The 23,039-nt window shown below is 46.2% G+C and overlaps 1 protein-coding gene and 1 long non-coding RNA gene across 2 annotated transcripts; one reads left to right on the forward strand and one right to left on the reverse strand.

Annotated features, from left to right (window-relative positions):
• Positions 1-4,399: 4,399 nt before the first annotated feature.
• TCF23 (transcription factor 23) lies at positions 4,400-8,726 on the reverse strand. The gene is made up of 3 exons (XM_008513016.2): positions 8,101-8,726; positions 7,120-7,362; positions 4,400-5,298 (listed from the first exon to the last, which is right to left on the reverse strand). Exons 1-3 carry the CDS (start codon positions 8,287-8,289, stop codon positions 5,119-5,121), a joined length of 612 nt encoding a protein of 203 aa, XP_008511238.1. The 5' UTR covers positions 8,290-8,726; the 3' UTR covers positions 4,400-5,118.
• LOC139075802 (uncharacterized) lies at positions 6,992-13,668 on the forward strand. The gene is made up of 2 exons (XR_011526648.1): positions 6,992-7,380; positions 9,165-13,668. It is a non-coding gene; the product is annotated as an uncharacterized lncRNA (long non-coding RNA).
• The last annotated feature ends 9,371 nt before the right edge of the window (positions 13,669-23,039 follow it).

Here is a 23,039-nt window from a genome sequence, read left to right on the forward strand (position 1 = left end):
AATTATCTCCTCTGGGGTTACCCATAATCCTGCAGCTCCTGCCCTAGGCAGTTGAGGTGGTCCCTTGTCCTTTGTTTCGCTGCTCAGCGGCTGACCCCTTGCCGTGTTGGAAAGGCTCCTATCCCAACTTGAGGCTGGGGAGGCAGAGCCCTCACAGAGGGGGAACACCCCTTCTCACTTCCCAGGTACCTCCAGCAGCCAACCTCAGGGTAGGGGGAGAAGGAAACCCAGGTTCAACAAAGAGGAGATAGGTATTCACTCCTGGGGTTTCTCATCATCGAAGCAGGGACTGTGGCAGTTCTTTTGGAGGCCACTTGCTGGCCAGAGCACGGGGACCTGTGGTTGGTGGCGAGTCCAGTGGGGGTTGGGGAACCAGGCAGCCTGCTCACTGGTGAGGGGGTGTGGAGTGGGGGCACAGAGAAACAAGGAAGAGCTGAGGGAGGGAGCTCAGGGAATCTGGGGTCTGGAGGTCAGGGAATTCTGGGCTCCTGGGTGTCTGTAACAGTCATGCTTCTTGTCTGAGCTCTGCGAGGTGGGTGGGGCTGGGGGCTCAGAGCCCCGAGAGCAGAGGGCTTGCTGGGTGTGCACTGGTTCCATGGTAGGAGACTCAGAAGCGCCTTTACCTTCAGGGGGAATGCGGGGCCGGACCCTGAACCCTCGGACCATTTACCCAGTGTTGCCCAAACTCCTTGCCCTCCTGCCCATGTCCTTTCAGAAGCGACTTCACTGCAGAAGCTGTAGCCAGGTAGGACCTATGTTGTGCAGATTGGCTCCTCCTTTCCCTGTCCAGACTCCTAGTGCACCTTCCAGGTTCCCTTCCATCCCTTTCTTTGTCCTCCCCCAGCACCCATTTTGCTGATTATTTGCCTGAGCCTGGACTGTCCCACAGCAGCTGCCCCGGCTCCTTCCCACAGGGCAGTGCTGGCTTGGTGGGCAGAAGGGTCTTAGCCTGGAGAGGCGCACAGTGTGCTGGTCCCCGCATCCCTGTGCTCTGCTCCCCCCTTTCTCTCCTGCCCCCTTCTTGCTGATCTCCTTTCTAGCCGAGGTCAAAGCAGGGTCTTTCACCCTTTCCGCATGGGTTCCTTTAGCACCCCTTTGTCTCATGTTCACCCTACCCCGCTGCCTTTGTTCTGTGCTTCTCAGGACCTCTCCATGGACACTGCTATGTTTCCAGAGAAGATGAGTAATGGGATGCTGAGGGGCAGCAGAGACAAGGAGGCCATGGCAGTGCCTGAGGAAGGCTCAGCGCACCAGGCGAGCAGCCCCACCTTCATCCTCCAGGAGACCTCACTGTGATCTGGACTCAGGACCCAGGCCTCTGTCCACACTCTGCCAGGCACTTCCCCTCACCCCAAACCCTTTGTCTCTCGAAGACGGGGACTGATTCACTGTCTTCCCTAGGCAGACGGTAGAGCTGTCGCATACAGGGTCATGGGGGTGGGGTAGGTGCTTTCTTTGACCATCACCGATCTAGTCTAGAGACGAGATTCTAAAAATTTTTGATCTTAGGACCCCCTTATACTCTTAAAAAAGTAGGGCTCTTAGGAGCTTTTGCTTATATGGATATTTCTATTGATATTTACCATATTACAAATTAAAATAGAGAATTAAAAAATATTTATTTAAAAATAACATTAATTAGCCCACTAGATATGAATATATCTAACATTTTTATGAAAAACAATTATTTTCCATACTGGAAAATATTTAGTGAGAAAAGTGGCATTGTTTTACATTTTTGCAAATATCTTTAACGTCTGTTGTAAGAGATAGCTGGATTCTCCTACCTGCTTCTACATGCCCTCTGTTGTTGCAATATCACATGTCATATGACTTCTGGAAAATTCCATTACACCAGTGAGAGAATAAGGGTAAAAAAGGGCAAATATCATTTTGTATTATGAAAATAATTTTGGCCACTTAGAGCACCGAAAGGGTCTCAGGGACCCTCAGGGTTCCAGGACCACACTTTGAATATCTCTGATCTGGAGCAAAGGTCAGCAGATTTTTCTGTAAGTGGCCAGAGTTCCTTCACAGGAACTCTGTAAAAATGTAGGCTTTACAGTCTGTTGCAGCTATTCAACTCCGCCATGGTATCAGGAAAGCAGCCGTAGATCACATGTAAGCAAATGGGTGTGACTATTCCAATAAAAACTTATTTAAAGGGGGGCCAGATTTGGCCCCCCGGCCACAGTTTGCCAGCCCTTGATCTAGAATATAAGCTTGCAGGGGCCCTGGGTTTAGAGCTTGCCCCACAAAAGGGAGAGGACAGCACCATCTGACTCATCCTAGCTGGGCTCCTTCCAGAGGAAGAGAAAAGGAATTTCTCAGAGAAGACTAGATTTTCTGTTTCTGATTACTCTAGTTCCCAATTTGGTAAAATCTCCAGTCTCCACCTTCACACTTAGATACCCTTGGCCAGCTCTGCTCCTCCCACAGTGCATCTAGGCCTCTGCCCTGCTGTTCTGCTGCTCCTCAGAAAGCGCAAGCACATCCAAGTCTGAGGAAGCTGTCCTCACCTCACTGCCTCTACCCCCACCTCAAGTCACAGGCACCTGGGGATTCCGAGGGTGGTACCAGATAACCAAGTGGACCAGCCATCCCTCTGACTCCTGAGCCAGTGACTTGAGTGTCATTTTGTCACCTGTGCTCCTGTTTCCTTTTGGAGCCTCTTTCCCACTTACCCCTGTTCCTGGGGAATAAAAGCCGTCATTGGACCTGAATCTCAGCCATCTCCCAACGAGAAGGTGTTTTTCTTTCTCTGCTGCAGAGGCAAAGGGAGTTACTCCTGGTTCTGGTTCATTTGTGGATGCAAGTCTCTGACCTGATGCTTCCTCTGGTTTTCCCCCTTCACGTGTTCGTCCTTCTCTTGGCTCCACCTGCCCCGTTGCGGCCCGTTTGCTCCCTGGCCTGATTGCGCTGGGTGTTCTCCGGCTGGAGGAGATGGTCACTGGACCCCACAGAACTGTCTCAGCCACTAAGGAAAATAGCTTTGTCTGGAAAGAGCCCGAGGCAGTCTTAGAAACTTATAATGACACTTGCCCTTCCTCAGCCTTCCACCGGCCTCATCCTTCTTTTGCCCTCTTGTCTTCTCCACCAGGGTAATGTGATCACCCTCGAGGGGTCTGATGTTGTAGGCAAAGGCTTGAGTCTGAGCAGGGTGGGGTGGGGCAAGCTCCAGACCAAACCAGGAGAAGCCCCAATGCACACCCACAGCCAGCTTCCCCAGTTTCATCCCCAGAAAAAGATTATGTGCCACCAGCTCAGGAAGAAATTTGTCTGCTTCTCTTCCTACCACCCTTGAACTCAACCAGGAAGATTCTGCTATTTGGCTTTAAAAATAGAACACTCAAGCTGGACTTTTATGGTCTTGTGGAGAACACTGTGTTCATGCCCACCCACACCTGGTCTCTGCCCCTGCCTGGCCCCGTCCAGCTGCCCAGAGGCAGCTCTGCACAAGCTCTCCAGGCCCCTCAGCAGAGACTTGGGAGATTTACGAGTTCAGCCTTGGCCAAGACTTCTCCTCTTGGCTCCCAGCCACAGTCCAGCTGCTCTCCCATATCCCATGCAGCCGAGGCTGGGACGTTCTGTGTCTCCTTTTCTGCCTCCAGCCCAACTTGCTGAGTCACCCCCTCAGCCCCTTTTCCCCTGCTGCCCTAGCCAGCCCTGTGGAGGAGCAGCAGCTCGTCACGCCAGAACCCAGACCCTGGGCCATCCCCGCGTGCCCAGAATCTCACGTATTTTCACAATGGCAGTGGTGGCTTCTGTCTAAGGCCACCCCTATTGTGACTCCAGTTGGCCCAGTCCATCCCCTCCCACTCTGAGGCACTGAAGTTTAACAAAAAAGTGGTTCCTTCTCTATCTAGACTTCAGGTGCCTGATATGAAGCTACACCTGATCTGGAAAGTTACTTTCAGCATGTGTAGACTCTGTGATTATCCCTCAAATTATTTCTTCAGGGCCAGAGATAAATTCCACTAAGACTCTTGGATTTCTGGCACCTTGTGGCAAGACATAGGGAGAGCCTGGGAAGCAGTGCCTGTGAGAAGGAGCTAACCCTACAGAGTTAATCTGTAGACTGATTGTAGAAATAACCCCAGAGCCAGTGAAGCCCTAAGCCAAAATCATACAAGGAACCCACTGAACCGAGGCCTATCTCGTTTTTCCTGGAGGTTAGTTTTCTAACATAATGGAAAGAGAAGACTGTAATTACCATTCCCTGGGAAACATACACGTTCTCCTTCTAAGGTCCCTCCAGGATGTAATTGAGTCTAGCGATATCCTCCACGTGCAAGGCCTGAAGGCGCTACCTGGTTCAGCTAAGGTAGAGCCGCTTGGGGGTGAGATCTTCTCAAACTAGGCAGCTGGGACTATCCAAAACTTTCTCTGGAAACTGGAATGTAAGCAATGTAAACTTTATGGCTTAACCTGTAAATATAACTCATATCAAGAAAAAAGTGGAAGAGTGCAGGACCCAGAGAGGGAGAAAACGGAGTGACGATGCGCAGCTGGAGAGACCATAATGCAGAGACAAGACTCCTAAATTCCTCCCTGCATCTTTGACGTTGAGGAAGCATCTTGTGGTGCCATAATAAAGCAAGTTCTCTTCTTCAGTTTCCCCCTGGCTATGCGACCCCTGCCTGGCTCTGTTCACACTCACAACTGCAAGAGTCTGTTTGGCTCTTGGCTTTCCCAGTAGCACCTGCGGCCGCTGCCAACCTAGGCCCCTCCCTCTGTACCTGCGCAGCAATGTCTGTCTTCTTGGAATCTCCAGAGGGTTTGTGCGAACCTCAGGGGAGAAAAGCAAGGGGCGGTGCCCTAACAAGCTGCAACCCAATCAAACCTCTTCCTCTCCCACTTCGCTTGTAGCTGCCACAAAAGAGCCACTAGGGAGTCATCCCCTGGGTGCCGAGCTGAGGATTTGCTCCCTGGTGCTCCTGAGTATTCTCCATCACAGAAACTCCTGCTGCTTCGCCTGGTCTGGGTGCTGGAACCTGGGAGCTGAGTCTGAGTCAGATTCAGCGTGTGAGAGTCAGCGTGTACACAGGCAGGGCCTGGTAGAGAATCCAGGTCCCTAAGCTTGAGTTGCAGTCTAGGAGAAAAGGGTGAGTGTGATGATCATTTGTCACCAAGAGCTGGTGAGAGTGGCCTGGTGGGAAGGAGAGCAGCTGCCTCTCCAGAGACGTGGGCCCCAACCTCTGCCTCCTTTGTTCTTTGGCCTGAGGTGGTGGCTGTGGTGGAGTCGAGGCCAGAGCACCCCAGGCCTCCAGCATAGAGACGAGATCGCATCGGCCACTTCTGCAAGACACAGGGATGGGAAGTGAGTGATGCTCACTATTGCAGCCCCTTGTGGTCCCTGGCACCCAAAACTGGGCCTTCCCTAGCCCTCCTCCCTGAGACACTTGCCCAACATGATACCTTTAGGGACAGTATTCTCAGGCTCACCGCCACTTACAGCCCCACATGTTCTCCTGACCACTGAGCCTGGCTGAGGCACATGAGGAGCCATCTGAGGAGAGCAAGGGCCCTGTGGCGAGGGAGGTGGATGGCAGAGCTGGCAGCAGCTAGGGGCTGGGCAGTGGGGAGGGCAGCAGAGCCAGGCAAGGAGAAGCTCCTCCTGACATTGGACAGTGCTCACCCCTTCTCTCGCCTAGCCCGGGGCCCAAGTACCTCTGGCTCCAGATGTCAGTGCTATCTGCTTCCTCTAAGCAGGGACCTCCCAGGATTGTTCATCCTTCCAGCAGGAAAGTGGGCACTCCCAGAAAACGCCAGGTTGACTCTGCCCTAAAGTCTGCCTTCCTCTTGGCAGCCCCTCCACCTGGGGCTGAGGGGGCACTGCTCTTAGCTAAGTATCCCACCCAGCTGCCAGAGTTCTCAGCCTAACTGGGCTCTCATTTGTTCATTCTTCAATAGATTTATCCATCACCTGCTACCTGCAAGGGCTTTACCTTGGCCGTCATTTTACAGCTTAGGAAATGACTATGTCTCCCCAAGATCCTGCACCAGGTTCCACCATTGGCATTTCAGACTCGTCCCCATTTAGTCTCAAATTCTTACATTTTAGCTATACTTGCATGGAAGAAAAAAATCTCAAGTTTCAAGACTTTCAGAACTATGATGTTTAGGGGAGAGAGATGGTGAAAAGCATCCTCCATAAAAATAAAGTTGACCCCATTACAGTGCTATCCTCAGAGGGCAAAGGTGACTCTTCCCTTACAACACAGGTATACTCTGCCCCCAGCGGCTGGCCGTGCTGCCCCTGGGCCTGCTTGGTGGCTACTGATCTCTCTAAACTCCGGGTTCCTCATCTGTAAAGTCATCCTCATTTGGTTTTTGTGCAGATTGAAAAATTAAAATGCACTAAAGCACTTAGCCCAGCTCCTGGCATAACTTTAGCCCCCAAATAATGTTAGCTGTTACTGCAATGGTGATTATTGTTAATTATACTTTTCCTTCATGATCTCATTTCCTACCCTGGAAGAGAAGGAAGGCTCATGTTATCTTCCATTTCACATAGTAAAACTGAGGTTCAGGAAAGGGAGGCTGCAGTCTGGTAAGTGGTGCGTGCAGGAAGCCCCCCTGCCCCCAGCCCCAGTCCCCACCCCTCCCCCTCCACTGGGTGGGGTGGGGGGAAGGGGTGCACCCACCTCCCGTGAGCTTGGTTGCTTGTAGAGTAATGCTTTCTTAGACCATTGTTCTGCCGAAGGGGGATCTTTCCTGAGGCAGAAGTCCAGAGGACACTAAGGCCACTCTACGTTGGGGTGATGCCCCCCAGAATCTAGGACTCTCCTCAGTGTGGTTTCTTTTCTCAGGCTCAAGCCTTGCAACCTCTTCCTTTTTCTCCCCTGCCTCTAAGCGCCCCAGAGTCTTGGTGCCTCCCTGAATTTCCCTCCTCTTGAGGAACCACATTCTTATGAAGGCATTCCAATCACCACCCCCACCACATCCCATGAGAAACACAGGGTCAGCCCAGCCCCAAGAGCCAGCCTCCGCTGTTCTCCCTGTGAGAGAGCAGGAAGCAGCTGTCCCCAATATTAGCTCTGCTCAGGTCAAGGAGCCCAAGTCCAGTGTCCCTCCATCCCAAACCCCCTTCCCCGAGGTCCTGGGCCCGTGGCCTACCTTGAGAGGGTGCAAGTAGCGGAGTCCGCGCAGGAAGGGTGACCAGGCGGGGCCAGGTAACTCGTGGCCAAGCGTGCGGGTGAGGTGGGCTATGTAGCTGGTGGCCAGCACCAGCACGTCCAACTTGGAAAGCTTGGTGTTGGGTGGCACAGCAGGCAGAGCAGCCTGCAGGGCCAGGAAGGCCTGGCGCAGTGTTCTCACCCGGCTCCGCTCCCGCGCAGCGTTCTCAGGACTGGCCTCAGTCTGCACAGAGGACCCCAGGTGAGTGCATCTGAGCGGATCCCCATCTGTTCCTGGTTTCTAAGAGCATTCTAGTGCGAGGTTTCCTACAAGAGTAGTGGTGCTCTGAATGGCAGAAACCAAAGGGCCTGCTCTCTCTTTGTCCACTCTTAGCCCTGCCCCGCTTTACAGCTGAGGAAATAGAGAGAAGGCCTTGCCTGGGGTCAGATGGCAGCAGGACAGCAAAGCTTGGCTCAGACCCTGAGAATCCTGTACTCTCTCCTCTAGCCCTTGCTCCATCCACACTCAAGTCTGAATCCTGCTTAGCGGGGTGCTGTGGGGCCACGGGAACCACAGCCCTCGCCCTCCTCTGTGGGGCTGACCCTTGGCCCAGCCAGGTCCCAAGATGAAGAGGTAGCTGTGGCAAAAAGGAAAGGACACCAAATCGGGGGTCAAAACACACAGGCTGAAGTCCTGGCTCTGCTGCTGACTGCTGCCCTGGGGCCTTGGGAAATCCGCATCACTCCCCAGGCCCCAGTTTCCTTGAGAGAAGTGAGTTGGTACATCTCAGAGAGCCAGTTAAGACCAGCTCTGATTTGTCCCAACCACTCAGGCATGGAGCCTTGGAGTCAAAGGGGCCAGTGGCCCCTTTCTTGGGCAGGAATGGTAATACTGAGTGAAGCTCTGCCATCAGAGGTGACATGTCAGCCCCTTCAACCCCTACCTCCCCCAGCTCCCTCTGCGTGTCCAGTATTTCCTTACCCTGCCATGAGCCAGGCTTCTGGCCCTGGCCCCTCTCGGGCTAGGGGCAGCTCTGCTCCACCTTTCATTGCTCCAGCTGGTCTCTTCCCACAGGTCCTGCCTTGTCCTGCTCAGGCGGCTCCTCTTCCTGTCAGTGCCTGCTAGCAACCGTGGCTTGGCCTTAGCCAGGCTCTGCCCCATTCCTGGCATGGCTGTTGCCCCTCTGGCCTCCCTCTGTGACACGCCACACCCTTGGGGTGTGGTGCTGAAGCCCCCAGGACAGCAACACAGTGCCCGAGGGAGCCCTTGGGCTCAAGCTAGCTGGGGCAAGCTGGTCATCCAGTCAGCTATGTCTATATCTGAGGCAGCTGGCGCCAACTCAGTCCTGCTTTGCTCCTTGCTCCGGGAAAACCGCCCACCCGGCACAGCCCCCGCAAAAACCTCCTGCCTGCCTCCCAGCCGGCTGAGGGGTGGGGGTGCTGGATGTTGGGAGTGGCCAAGCCCTGGGAGGAGGCCCCTGCTGAAGAAGGCAGGAGGATGGTGGGAAGGCAGCTTCCTTCCTGGAGCCTTGCCTGACCCTGACAGTAGTCCCGTGATAGACCTGCGACTTCATCTTTGGGGCTCAAGTCCATGGGGGCCCTGAACCTCCTCCTCTGTGCCAGAAACCTGACTGTGCACATCCCTGAGAGGACCTTTGCTCCTCTTGCCAGTGAACATGACCTTCCAGCCCCAGGGCTCCCCTCATCCCTCAAGCATGCCTCCTGTTTCCGGCCCAGTGCTTTTACTTTACCTTTCCTCCCCCGATGCCTCCACCAGCTCTGCCAGGGGAAAGACCGCCCATCCTTCGGGTCATCCCTGTCATTTGGGAGGACTTCTTCAAAGCCCACAGAGCCCAGGGCCCATGTCTCCCTGTTTGATTGGCGCCCCAGTTTATGCGCGACCACACCCTGGCTAGTTTCCTAACAGGTCAATGTTCGTCGATCACTTTGTACCAGGAACTGTGCTAAGCACTTTGTGTGTATTAGCTTCTTTATTTCTCAGAACAATCTTATAAGAAAAAAGACTCTTATATCCTCATTTTACAGGTGAGAAAACTGACGTATCAGGAGGCAAAATAACGTGCCCAGGATCGAACATCCAGTAAGTGGTGGAGGTGATGAAATCCCAGGCAGTCCGTTGGGCTTGGAGGGCTGCCCCTCACGCTATGCTGTTTCGCCTCAGTGGGTTTCTTGCCTGTCTGACCCCTTGCTGGATGCTGTCTCTGAAGGAAAGGACCAGGATGTTTGCGGCGTTGCATCATATCCTTCATACAGCTGGTTAGGAGGAGGAAGACTGGAGGAATAGAGAGCTTCCCACAGGAGCCCCTGCTGCCCTCAAGTTACAAACTCTGCCTGCAGCAGAACCATCTTGCATGTCCCTTGTCCCCCAATCCTGATCCTATTTTCTGAAACAACTTTTTATACAAGATAGGAACTAACTCTTCTTTGAAATTCTGGTAAAACTTACTTGTAAAACCTCTGGGCCTGGGGCCGGCCAGGTGATGCAGCAGTTAAGTGCACATGTTCCGCTTTGGCGGCCCGGGGTTCGCTGGCCCGGATCCCGGGTGCGGACATGGCACCGCTTGGCAGGCCATGCTGTGGTAGGCATCCCACATATAAAGTAGAGGAAGATGGGCACAGATGTTAGTTCAGGGCCAAGTAGAGCAAAAACTCCATGTCTTTCAGACATAACAAAACTGTCTTTTGTACTTCCATATATATGTCGCTACTCTGAAGGTATCCAATGCCAACCTTCAAGTGATGAGCTAACAGTCGTGACACAGAGGCTCCTGTCTCAAGACCCTCAGACCAGTTTCAAAAAGCCTCCCACAGAAGCCTCCTACATGGTTGGTGGGGATGCAAACTGATGCAGCCACTATGGAAAACAGTATGGAGATTTCTCCAAAAATTAAAAATAGAAATACTGTACAACCCAGCTACCCCACCACTGAGTATTTATCCAAAGAACTTGAAAGGAACGAGTCAAAGAGACTTATGCACCCCATGTTCATTGCAGCATTATTCGCAATAGCCAAGATGTGGAAGCAACCCAAGTGCCCAGTGACTGATGATTGGATAAAGAAGATGTGGGATATATATACAATGGAATACTACTCAACCATAAAAAAGACAAAATCGTCCCATTCACAACAACATGGATGGACCTTGAGGGTATTATGTTAAGCGAATTAAGCCAGACAGAGAAACACAAACACTTATGATTTCACTCATATGTGGAAGATAAACACGTGGACGAAGAGAACAGATTAGTGGTTACCAGAGGGGAAGAGGGTTGTGGTGGGTGGGCATAAAGGGGTAAAGGGGCACATTTATATGGTGGGTGACAAATAATAATGTACAACTGAAATTTCACAATGTTATACAATTAAATTATTTTTTTTAAAAAGCCACCCACAGAAAACTCTACCACCACTAGGAGGCTAATTGGGCAGCTGAGAGTTTCTCGCATTCTAACCATCTGTGAGATGAGCAGTGGACTATGGAATGAGTGGTGAGGATTCTTAGGTTTTCAATTCAATATTCTCTTTCTTAGAAGACATTAAGTTGTTGCTAAGACAGGCCTCTTCCAGAACATCCCATTCAGAGGCCATCTGAAATTTAACGACATCAGTGCCAAAGCCAGACTTATAGGGGAACCCGTGAAAGCCCTTATCAGATGGAAAATGGGTATGACGTCTTTCCTTCTGTAGGAACTTACCTATCAGGGAAGGAGGGTGATCTGCCTCCAACTTTTCTGAGCCTTGGCAGGACACAGAGAAGGAAGAAAGCAGGTATTAAAGTCATACCTGCAGCCGCATAGAAAGAGATCTTCCTGTGCCCAAGTGCATTCCAGAGTTAGGGGACCTGGACACCCACAGGGAACTGCTCCACCTGAAGGCTCAGTCCTCAGAAGGACTGCAAACTCATGGTCAGATGAACCTGGGATTCTCAGACTTTCACTTCAGCATTGCATCCACAGTAGGGATGCTGGCATAGAAAGAAACTTATATGTGAAAAACAATGTCCACAAAGCCCTAAGTGGTGAACCAGGAGAGAGTGAGATTAATGTACAAGGAGTGGTGCTTCCCAGGCCAAAAGGTGCAGGGGCGGTTTCTAGTGCTCCAACTTCTTGCACAAGTTCCCTAGCAGGCAGCAGAGAAGGCAGACTGGGACTCAGCAAGCTTGTCTTGAGGGTAGTAGGGTTCTGCATGCTAAGACTCGTCTCTGGGGCACAGCTCTGATCCATGCTGTGCTTGGCTATCTCTGCTGTCTGGCACTATTTGGATGCATGGGTAAGGGCAGCTCTGTGAACTAGAACTTTCTCCCAGCCTCGGGCTTCATCTTCAGCAGCCAAGCCTTAGATATAGCAGGGCAGGTTCTGCCACACTGATCTGAGTGGGCTTCAGGGAGAACAAAGGCAGCAGATGGGTGAAGGCACAGCTTCTCTATCATGCCTTCTCTTTTTTAAAGATTCTATTTTTCCTTTTTCTCCCCAAAGACCCCCGGTACATAGTTGTGTGTTTTTAGTTGTGGGTCCTTCTAGTTGTGGTATGTAGGATACCTCCTCAGCATGACCTGACAAGTGGTGCCATGTCCATGCCCAGGATTCAAACTGGCGAAACCCTGGGCTGCAGAAGCAGAGCGTGCGAACTTAACCACTCGGCCACGGGGCTGGCCCCCTATCATGCCTTCTCTTTTGAAGTTGGTTTGGGATATCTACTTCTTGAGTAGGACATAGGTACTAGTCTTCATTCACGGAAGTTGAGCCTTGTGGCTTCCACCTTGGCCTCTAGTCCTGATGACAGGTTCTCCTCTTCCTGGGTTTTGTTTCAGCACAGCCCCATCAGCCCCCACTGTTGCTGGTTAAGGAAGAAGCCCGTGCACAGTCCCATTTGGGTGAGATTGGCTCTGTCCACAGAGATGGGGAGAGGAAGTGGATATAGAGTAGGATCGTCTTCACTCCAACACTTGAACCCTATCTCTCAGGAGTTGTCATCTACACCTGCAACAATGACTTCTTGGATACTGTTTGGGGTCCTTTTGAAAAAGAAGTACTTGGCAAGCTCAAGATCCACCTGCATGACCATGGGGCCAATGGTAGGGGACAAGAAGAGCAGCCTTCTTCCTCCCCTTCTGGAACAGTCATTCATACTTCTCCTGTGCGTCAGTGCTACAGAAGTGCCCTGGAAGTCTCACTACGTCTATTCCTGAATGGGAGTCCTCTATTATAGTATACGTATATATATGGGTGGGTTGGTTTTCTTTTTTGGTGAGGAAAATTCACTCTGAGCTAATATCCACTGCCAATCTTCCTCTTTTTTCACTTGAGGAAGATTCACCCCGGGGCTGGTCCCGTGGCCGAGTGGTTGGGTTCACATGCTCTGCTTTGGTGGCCTGGGGTTTCACCTATTGAGATCCTGGGTGTGGACATGGCGTCACTCATCAGGCCATGCTGGGGTGGCATCCCACATAACAGAGCCAGAAGGATCTACAACTAGAATATACAACTGTGTGCTGGGGGTGCTTTGGGGAGAAGAAGAAGAATGAGGAGGAAGAGGGGAAGGCGGAGGGGGAGGAGAAGGAGAAGAAGAAAAAAGATTCACCCTGAGCTAACATCCACTGCCAGTCTTCCTCTATTTTTGCTGGAGGAAGATTAGCCCTGAGCTAACATCTGTGCCGATCTTCCTCTGTTTTGCACGTGGGATGCCTCCACAGCGTGGCTGATGAGCCCATGCCTGGGATCCGAGCCTGTGAACCTGGGCTGCTGAAGCCGAGCATCGGGAACTTTAACCACTCGGCCATGGGGCTGGCCCCAGGAGCCCTCTTTTATTATTTTTAAATCTCCATTATGTCTCTAGATATTTTCCCTTTTTTCGTTCTATATTTTATTTGCACTCAACTCTCTTTTTGTTCTTGATCAGCGTTGCCAGAAGTATGCCTAACTTAACAATCTTTTCAAAGACCAGCTTTTAGTTTTTTTTTTCATATTCTGTACCTTTTTGTCTGTGTGTGTGAGGAAGATTGGCCTTGAGCTGACATCTCTTGCCAATCTCCCTCTTTTTGCTTGAGGAAGATTGTTGCTGAGATAACATCTGTGCCAGTCTTCCTCTACTTTATGTGGGATGCCACGTCAGCATGGCTTGAAGAGCAGTGCTAGGTCTGTGCCTGGGATCTGAACCTACGAACCCTGGGCCACGAAAGCAAAGCGCACAAATTTAACTAGTATGCCACCAGGCCACCCCATCTATATCCTTTAAAAAATTATTTATTTATAAAAAAAATTGTGATAAAACACATAAAATGTACCATTTTAGCCATTTTTAAGTATACAGTTCAGTGGCATTAAGTGCATTCACATTGCTGTGCAAACGTCACGACCATCCATCCACAGAACATTTTTCATCTTGCAAAACTGAAATTCTATACTCATTAAACAATAACTCCCTGTTCCCCCTACCCCCAGCACCTAGCAACCACCATTGAACTTTCTGTCTCTATGAATTTGATTATTCTAAGTTCCTCATATGAATAAAATCATACAGTATTTGTCCTTTGTGTCTGGCTTATTTCACTTAGCGTGCCTTCAAAGTACATCCATGTTGCAACATGTGTCAGAATTTCCTTCCTTTTTAAGGCTAAATAATATTCCTTTGTATGCATATATCACATTTTGTTTATTCATTCATCTGTCAATGGACATTTGGGTTGTTTCCACCTTTTGGCTCACGTGAGTAACGCTGCCATGAACACGAGTGTACAAATATTTCTTTGAGATCCTGCTTTTGATTCTTTTGGGTATATACCCAGAAGTGAAATTGCTGGATCATACAGTAATTTTATTTTTAATTTTTTGAGGAACTGCCATACTGTTTTCCATAGTAGCTGCACCATTTTGCATTCCTTTCCACCAACAGAGCACAAGGAAGTGTTCCAATTTCTCCACCTCCTCAGCAAAACTTGTTATTTTCTGTTTTGTTTTTGTTTTATAATCACTATCTTAATGGGTGTGAATCTATATTCTTTTCAAGTCTCCATTTCATTAATTTTTGTTCCTATCATTTTTATTTTCTTCCTTCTCATTTCTTCAGTTTTGCCCTAGCGTTCATTTTCCAACTTCTCAAGAAGAAAGCTTGCTTGGTTTGTCTTTAAAGTTTATTGTGTTTTGCTAAATGATAAAAGGAACAATAGGAGAAGAAGACAATCATCATAAACATATTTTTGCACCTGAAAATACAGCCTCAAAAATATATCAAGCAAAAGAGGCCAGCCTGGTGGTGTAGTGGTTAAGTTTGCACACTCCGCTTTGGCAACTCTGGGTTTGCGGGTTCAGATCCCGGGTGTGGACCTAGACACCACTCATCAAGCCATGCTGTGGCGGCATCTCATATACAAAATAGAGGAAGATTGGCACAGATGTTAGCTCAGGGCCAATCTTCCTCACACACACACACACACACACACAAATATATATATATCAAGTAACAACTGACAGAAATGCAGGAAGAAATAGGTAAATCAACAGTTATAGTTGATTTTAACACACCCCATTCACAACTGACAGATTAGAGATACATAAGCAGAGATACTGAATTATAATTAATAAACTCAAGATATTAGCTATATCCAAAAATAGAGGACATCCCTGGACAGAGAGAAAATATGAAGAGGGTCAAGGCCAACATTTAAATCTTACTCTGTATACTTCTGTATTGTTCGAATTTTGTACAATGGAATTTATTTCTGTATTATTTGTATACTTCAAAGAACAATAAGAGATAAAAGCAAAAAAAAACAACAGTAGGGGGCTGGCCCCGTGGCCGAGTGGTTAAGTCTGTGCGCTCCGCTGCAGGCGGCCCAGTGTTTCGTTGGTTCGAATCCTGGGCATGGACATGGCACTGCTCATCAAACCACGCTGAGGCAGCGTCCCACATGCCACAACTAGAAGGATCCACAACGAAGAATATACAACTATGTACTTGGGGGCTTTGGGGAGAAAAAGGAAAAAAAAAAAAACAACAGTAGTTCAACTGGCTGGCTCACATTTTCCCACAATACTCTGTCAAAAGCTTTGATGAAATCAAAATACATAGGGATTATTATAATTCCCTGGCTAGAAAACTCATTTACAAGGTAGGAAGTAAGAGTAATATGAGCAAATTTATGTAATAAGTACTTAAGAACTATAATAGGTACCTACAAGCACTTGCGGATCAGGTAAATTGCACCGCTGAACAGCAGAAGCAATTCACAGTGGGTCACAGCACAGGGGAGCGAATTTCAGCTCCCATCTACCAAGTCTGCATAGTAGCTAGTTTGAAAGAATGTGTCAATCAACTTTGGAAGAGTAAGAGGAGAGTCACAGAGACAAATCTGGCAATACTTATCCCAGCACTGTTCAGAAGCGGGTGGAGGGAGGGCGAAATGGGTAAACAGGTCAACTATATGGTGATGGATGGAAACTACACTTTTGGTAGTGAACATGCTGTGGTAAATACAGATGTTGAATTAAAACGTTGTATGCCTGAAACCTATACAATGTTATAAACCAAAGTTACCTCAATTAAAAAAAAAAGAAAGAAAGAAAAGATAAATCTTTGCCCAACAGACTTTGAGTATTTGTATTGAGATAAACTAACTCTCAACTTGGTGCTATTAGGCAATCAGCTTATTAACTTGTGCAAATTCCCTTGTTCTGAGACCATGCATCAAGGACCTTTCTGACTCCCAGGCAGGTCTGACTACATGATTTGAGGATATTGATGATGTTGAAAGCAGTAGGTCAGTCCCTGCAACTATGATTTCTCGTGGTAAATCAATGGTGTGGATTCTGATTACATTTTGACTTCCCAAATAGCTAGACTACAGAGAGAGAATATGCTAATTATTTCCCATCTAGGTGAGCTACTTTTTTAGGGCATTTGGCATTCTGGGGCTTACCACAGGCTTCTGTGTTTTAGTTGGCATGGTCAAAGTACATTTCTTATCCTGGAATGTGAAAGGCCAGATGTAACTGCCGCCCTGATGGCACAGGATGTGTACCACTTCCAGATGGCTGTATGTTCTCTGCAAGTTGTTTTACTGGAACCCACTCTGGCCATTGTGATCATCTGTTTCCTTTCTAGGAGCTCACATACATTCTGCTTAATAATTCAGTTTAAAATTTTCCTGGCAAACAACTAGAAACTGAGTGATTTGAGATTCTAGAATTTATCTTTTTTCCTTTTTTGAATATTTGCCTCTCTGCAGTTGTCTGACACCTTCTTATCATATTATAACGTACAACCCAAACAGAAAAGAAAGGAAAAGAAACAGAACAGTACAAAGGTCAAATTATCTTAGCTAACTATCAATTTACACATTCATTCATCCTCTCAACAAACATTGGCTGATTTCTGGAAAGAGCATGCTACATAGCATTTGAAAGAAATAGAACAAGTGTTTCTGCCCTGGGGTAGAGTAGTGGGGGGTGGGAAGAGTGTGTGGTAGATAACATCTACAACAGGAAACAACTAGCAAACTATAACAACCGCCTTACAGTATCACATTTCCAACTTGGATGCCAAATGCTTAGAGAACTTCCATTCACTTGGTCAATAACGTTTTACTAAGCATATAGTAATTAACACAAAGTAAGGGAGAGAGTGGTTAGTGTAAAGTGAAATTACTGTAGAAATTTTTTTGTGAGAACAGCAATCTTCAAATTGGGGTCCTCACGCCCTTAGGGAAACGTGAATATTTTACAAGTGGACTCAAGTTCTAGGTTGACCAAGTGTCCAGTTCGCCCAGGACTGTTTGGTTTTAGCACTGAAAGTCCCACATCCAGGGAAGCCGCCGAGTCTGTAAGGCTGGATCTCAATTTCCATATTCCCTCCTTCCTAAAACTGATAGACTGAGATTTTTGTCTGGTTGTCCATTTCCACCAACAACCTTTTAACAAGTGTCCCTCTCTCACTTTGTACAAGCCACATCTCTTACTCATTCCTAATTTTATTATGATGACTTGCCCTGGGGTGAAAAAACTTCCTTGGTACCAAAAAAGGAGACAATTAGAAATATTTGCGGCAACTAGAAGGACCCACAACTAAAATATACAACTGTGTACTTGGGGGATTTGGGGAGAAGAAGCATGAAAAAAAAAAAAAGAAGAAAAGGAATATTGATAAGGGCAAAATCTCCTTTAATCTAGGTATCACAGATCCTTAGAAGGGCATCTTATCTTTCACTTACATACTATGATGGTTAATTTTATGTGTCAACTTGACTGGGCCATGGGGTGCCCAGATATTTGGTTAACCGTTATTCTGGGTGTGTCTGTGAGCGTGTTTCTGGAGGAGTGTAACGTGTGAATCAGTAGACTGAGTGAGGCAGATTGCCCTCACTAATGTGGGTGGGCTTCATCCAATCTATCGAAAGCCTGAATAGAACAAAAAGGAGTAAGGGAGAATTCTCTCTCTTCGCCTGCCTGTTTTCGAGCTGGGGCCTCATTCTCCTCCTGCCTTTGGATTTAGGCTTGAACTGGAACTTACACCATCAGCTCTCCTGGTCTCCAGCTTGCTGACTGTAGACCTTGGGACTTCTCAGCCTCCATAATTGCATGAGGCAATTCCTTATAATAAACCTCTCTCTCTATCTATCTGTACATTTCTCTGTCTATCTAGATCTATAAATAAGATATAGATATACACAACTGTATGCCAACAAAAAATATATAACTTAGATGAAACAGACAATTTCTTAGAGAGACACCAATAGGATATATCTATATCTAGATAGTTAGCTAATGATATAGATATAGATATATCCTATTTGTTCTGTTTCTTTGGAGAACCCAGACTAGTACACATATATGTCTGTTAAAGGCAAATCCTGGCATTGGAAACAAGGTATTTTGGCCCTCTCTAAGATAGTCTTAATTCAGATTTACTGTGGAATGGAGAAGAGATGGTATTAGAAATTTTTATTTAATGACCTTGACTCTTCCATCCCTTGGCAACTCTTTTTTTTTTTAAAGATTGGCACCTGGGCTAACAACTATTGCCAATCTTCCTTTTTTTTTTTTTTTTTTAAGGATTGGCACCTGGGCTATCAACTGTTGCCAATCTTTTTTTTTTCTTTTATCTCCCCAAACCCCCCCTGTACACAGTTGTATATCTTAGTTGCACATCCTTCTAGTTGTGGGATGTGGGACGCCGCCTCAGCGTGGCCTGATGAGCAGTGCCAAGTCCACGCCCAGGATCCGAACCCTGGGCCGCCGCAGCGGAGCGCACGAACTTAACCACTTGGCCACGGAGCTGGCCCCCCTTGGCAACTCTTTAAGGGAGATTTGCTTTTGAGGAAGAGAGAGTCCTGAGGGCCTCACTGAAGATTGCAGGACCTTCTTTCATCCAAGCAATGAACTCAGGAAAGGCTCACGCCTGGTCTATCAATCTTAACTTTACAGCGTTCAACAATTAGGCAGAAAATCAGTAAGGATATAGAAGACTCGAGCAACACTGTAACCTGACTAAACCTAACAAACATCAAAGAATACTCAACGACAACAGAATATACAGACATGCGTCGCTTAATGATGGGGATACCTTTAGAGAAATGTGTCAGTAAGTGACTTTGTTGTTGTGGGAACATCACAGAGTGCACTTACGCAAGCCTAGATGGTACAGCCTACCAGACATCTAGGCTGCATGGTACTAATCTTATAGGACCGTTGTCATATATGTGGTCTGTCTTTGACCAAAACATCATTATGTGGCATACGACTGTACATTATTCTGAAGTGCACATGGAACATTCTCTAGAATAGACCATATGTTAGGGCATAAGACAAGCTTCTGTAGACTTAAAAAGATAAAAATCTTACAAAATATGTTTTCTAACCACAATGGAATTAAGTCAGAAATCAACAGTAGAACTAAATCTGGGAAATATATAGAAATTAAACAATGTCTTTTTCTTTCTTCCTTCCTTCCTTCCTTTCTTTCTTTTGAGGAAGATTAGCCCTGAGCTAACATCTGCTGCCAATCCTCCTCTTTTTGCTGAGGAAGACTGGCCCTGAGCTAACATCCGTGCCCATCTTCCTCCACTTTATATGTGGGATGCCTACCACAGCACGGCTTACCAAGCAGTGCCATGTCTGCACCTGGGATCCAAACCAGTGAACCCTGGGCCGCCGAAGCAGAATGTGCGAACTTAACCGCTGTGCCACCGGGCCAGCCCTAAACAATATATTTCTAAATGACCAGTAAGTCAAAACAGAAATTGCAAGGGAAATTAGAAAATACTTCAAAGTTAATGAAAACAAAAAAACCCAACAGGGCCCAGCCCAGTGGCGTAGTGATTAAGTTCGTGCACTCTGCTTCAGCAGGTTTGGGTCCCAGGTGCAGATCTAGCACTGCTCATCAAGATACGCTGTGGCAGCATCCCACATAAATTAGAGGAAGATTGGCACAAATGTTAGCTCAGTGACAATCTTCCTTAAGCAAAAAGAAGAAGATTGGCAACAGATGTTAACTCAGGGCCAATCTTCCTCACAGAAGAACAAATAAACAAAAAAGATAAAAAACCCACAGGGCCATCCCGGTGGCCTAGTGGTTAAGTTTGGTGTGCTCCACTGCGGCAGCCTGGGTTCGGTTCCTGGGTGTGGACCTACACCACCCATCTGTCAGTGGCCATGCTGTGGGGGCAGCTCACACACAAAAAGAGGAAGATTGACAACAGATGTTAGCTCAGGGCAAATCTTCCTCAGCAAAAAAACAAAGAAAAAAACAACATATGAAAACTTATGGGATGCTGCTAAAGCAGCGGAAAAGAGGGAGAATTTATAGCTATAAACATTTACATTAAAAAAGAAGAGGGCCATCCCCAGTGGTTTAGTTGTTAAGTTCAGCAAACTCTGCTGTGGTGGCCTGGGTTCAGTTCCCAGGCACAGACCTACACCACTCATCTATCAGTATCCATGCTGTGATGGTGGCTCACATACAAAATAAAGGAAGACTGGCAACAGATGTTAGTTCAGGGCAAATCTCCCTCAGGAAAAAAAAAAAAAATTGTTAAAGAAAAGAGGAAAGATCTCAAATCAATAATCTAATCACCTTAGGAAACAAGAAAGGGAAGAACAAACTAGATTCAAAGCAAGCAGAAGGAAGAAAATAATGAAGATTAGAGCAGAAAAAAATAAAATAGAGAACAGAAACACAATAGAGAAAATGAACAAAACTAAAAGTTGGTTCTTTGAAAAGTTCAACTAAATTGACAAAACTTTATCTAGACTGATCAAGAATAAAAGAGAGAGGACTCAAATTACTAGAATAGTGAATGAAAAAGGAGATATCACCACTGACCTTGCATAAAGAAAAAGGATTAAGAGGGAATACTATGAACAACTGTATGCCAATAAAAATAAAGACCTTAGGTGAAACAGACAATTTCCTAGAAAGGCACAAACTACCAAAATGAACTCAAGAAGATATAGAAAATCTCAAAAGAAATATAACAAGAGATTGAATTAGTAATATAAAAACCTCCCACAAAGATCCAGATGGCTTCACTGGTGAATTCTGCCAAACACTGAAATAAGAATGAATACCAATCCTTCACAAATTGTTCCAACAAGAATAGGAGGGAACTCTTCCCAACCCATTCTACGATGTCAGTTTTACCCTGATACTAAAACCAGACAAAGACATCACAATAAAACTAGAGACCAATATCCCTTATGAATGTAGACACAAAAATTTTCAGCAAAATACAAACAAACAGAATCCAGGAACCTGTAAAAAGAATTATACACCATGTCCAAGCGAAAATGCAGAATTGACTTAATGCTCGAAAATCAATTACTGTAATGCACTATATTAATAGAATAAAGGACAACAACCACATGATCATTCAATAGATGCAGAAAAAATATTAGACAAAATCTAACATCCTTTTATCCATTCAGCAAAGTAGGAACAGAAGGGAAATTCTTCAACCTGATAAAGGGCATCAATGACAAACCCACAGCTAACACCATATTTAATGATGAAACACTAAATGTTTTCTCTATAACATCAGGAACAAGACAAGGATGTCTACTCTCATCACTTCTGCTCAATACTGTTCTGGAGGTTCTAGCAAGGCAAGTGGGAAAGAAAAAGAAATAAACAGCATCCAAATTGGAAAGGAAGGACATTTATAGTTTTGATATACAGGATAATGCCTCCCCAAATGCCCATGTTCTAACCCCTGTAACTGGTGAAAATGTTAGGAGAAGAGAAGGGGAGATTAAGGTTGCTAACCAGATGACTTTAAAATAGATTATCCTGGATTATCCAGCAGGGCCCAGTGTAATCACAAGGGTCTTTGAAATTTGAAAAGGGAGGCAGAAGAGTTCGAGTCAGAGGGAGATGTGTCTATGGAAGAGTGGTCATAGAGATACAATGGTGCTGACTTTGAAGATGGAGGAGAGGAGCCACGAATGAAGGAATGTGGAAAAGCTCTAGAAGCTGGGAGACACAGGAAATGGATTCTCCCTTACAGCCTCCAGAAAGGAACACAATCCTGCCAACATCTTGATTTTGGCCCAATTAGAGCCATGTTGGACTTTTAATCTACAAAACCATAAGTTAATATGTTTGTATCGCTTTAAGCCACTAAGTATGAGGTAATTTGTTACAGGGGAAGAGGAAACTAAAACAATGATCAACTGACTTTTGACAAGGATGCCAAGACAATTCAGTGGGGAAAGAATAGTCTTTTCAACAAATGGTGTTGGGACAATTGGATATTCACAGACAAAAGAATGAAGTTGGACCCCTACCTCACACCAGATACAAAAACTAATTCAAAATGGATCACAGACCTAAATGTAAGAGCTGAAAATACAAAAGTCTTAGAAGAAAACAGAGCAAATCTTTGCATCCTTGGATTAGGGAATGGTTTCTTAGATAGAAGCAAAAGCAAGAAAAGAAAAAATAGATAAATTAGACTTTATCAAATTTAAACTTTTGTGCATCAAAGGAGACCATCAAGAAAATAAAAAGATAATGCAGAGAATGGGAGAAAATATTTGCAAGTAATATATCTGATAAGGGACTTGTATCCAGAATATATAAGAACCCTTACAATTCAACAATAAAAACTCTTACAACTCAACAACAAGAACACAAAAAAACCTAATTAAAAGTTGGGCCAAAGATTTGAATAGATATCTCTCCAAAGAAAATAAACAAATAGCCAATAAGCACATGCAAAGATGCTCAACATCATTAGTTTTTAGGAAAATGTAAATCAAAACCACAATATTATACTACTTCACACCTGCTAGGATTGCTAAAATCAAAAAGACAGACAATAATGTGTGTTGATGAGGATAGGAAAAATTAGAACCCTCATACCTTGCTGGTGGGATTGAAAAATGGCACAGCTAATTTGGAAGGCAATTTGGTAATTCCTCAAAATGTTTAAATATAGCTTCCCATGTGACTGTGCAATTCTACTCCTAGGCATCTACTTAAGATAAATGAAAACATATGCCCATACAAAACTTGTATGAGAATGCTCATAGCAGCATTGTTCATAATTACCAAAAAAGTAAAAACAAGGAAATGTCCATCAATTGATGAATGGGAAAACAAAATATAGTATATCTCTATAAAGGAATATTATTCAGCAATAAAAAAGGAATAACGTAATGACATATGCTACAACATGAATGAACCTTGAGAACATTTTGCTAAGTGAAAGAAGTCAGGCACAAAAGGCCACATATTTTATAATTCCACTTATATGAAATGTCTAGAATACACAAATCCATAGAAACAAAAAGTAGATTTATAGTTTCCAGGGACTAGGAGGGGAGGGAAGAAGGAGAAGTGACTGCGAAAGGGTATGGGATTTCTTTTTGGAGGTTACAAAAATGTTCTAAAAGTAGATTGTGGTGAT

This window comes from Equus przewalskii, chromosome 14 (genome assembly GCF_037783145.1).
Source record: "Equus przewalskii isolate Varuska chromosome 14, EquPr2, whole genome shotgun sequence".
Taxonomy (NCBI): Eukaryota; Metazoa; Chordata; class Mammalia; order Perissodactyla; family Equidae; genus Equus; species Equus przewalskii.

What these genes read in the sequence shown, in the direction of transcription:
- TCF23 (XM_008513016.2), bottom strand. Translation starts at nt 8,289, where the DNA reads ATGCCAGGAATGGGGCAGAGCCTGGCTAAGGCCAAGCCACGGTTGCTA. An exon ending in GAAGCCTGGCTCATGGCAGG is followed by an intron (nt 7,363 to 8,100) that starts GTAAGGAAATAC and finishes TCCTCTGTGCAG; the next exon opens with ACTGAGGCCAGTCCTGAGAA. An exon ending in GCTACTTGCACCCTCTCAAG is followed by an intron (nt 5,299 to 7,119) that starts GTAGGCCACGGG and finishes TGTGTCTTGCAG; the next exon opens with AAGTGGCCGATGCGATCTCG.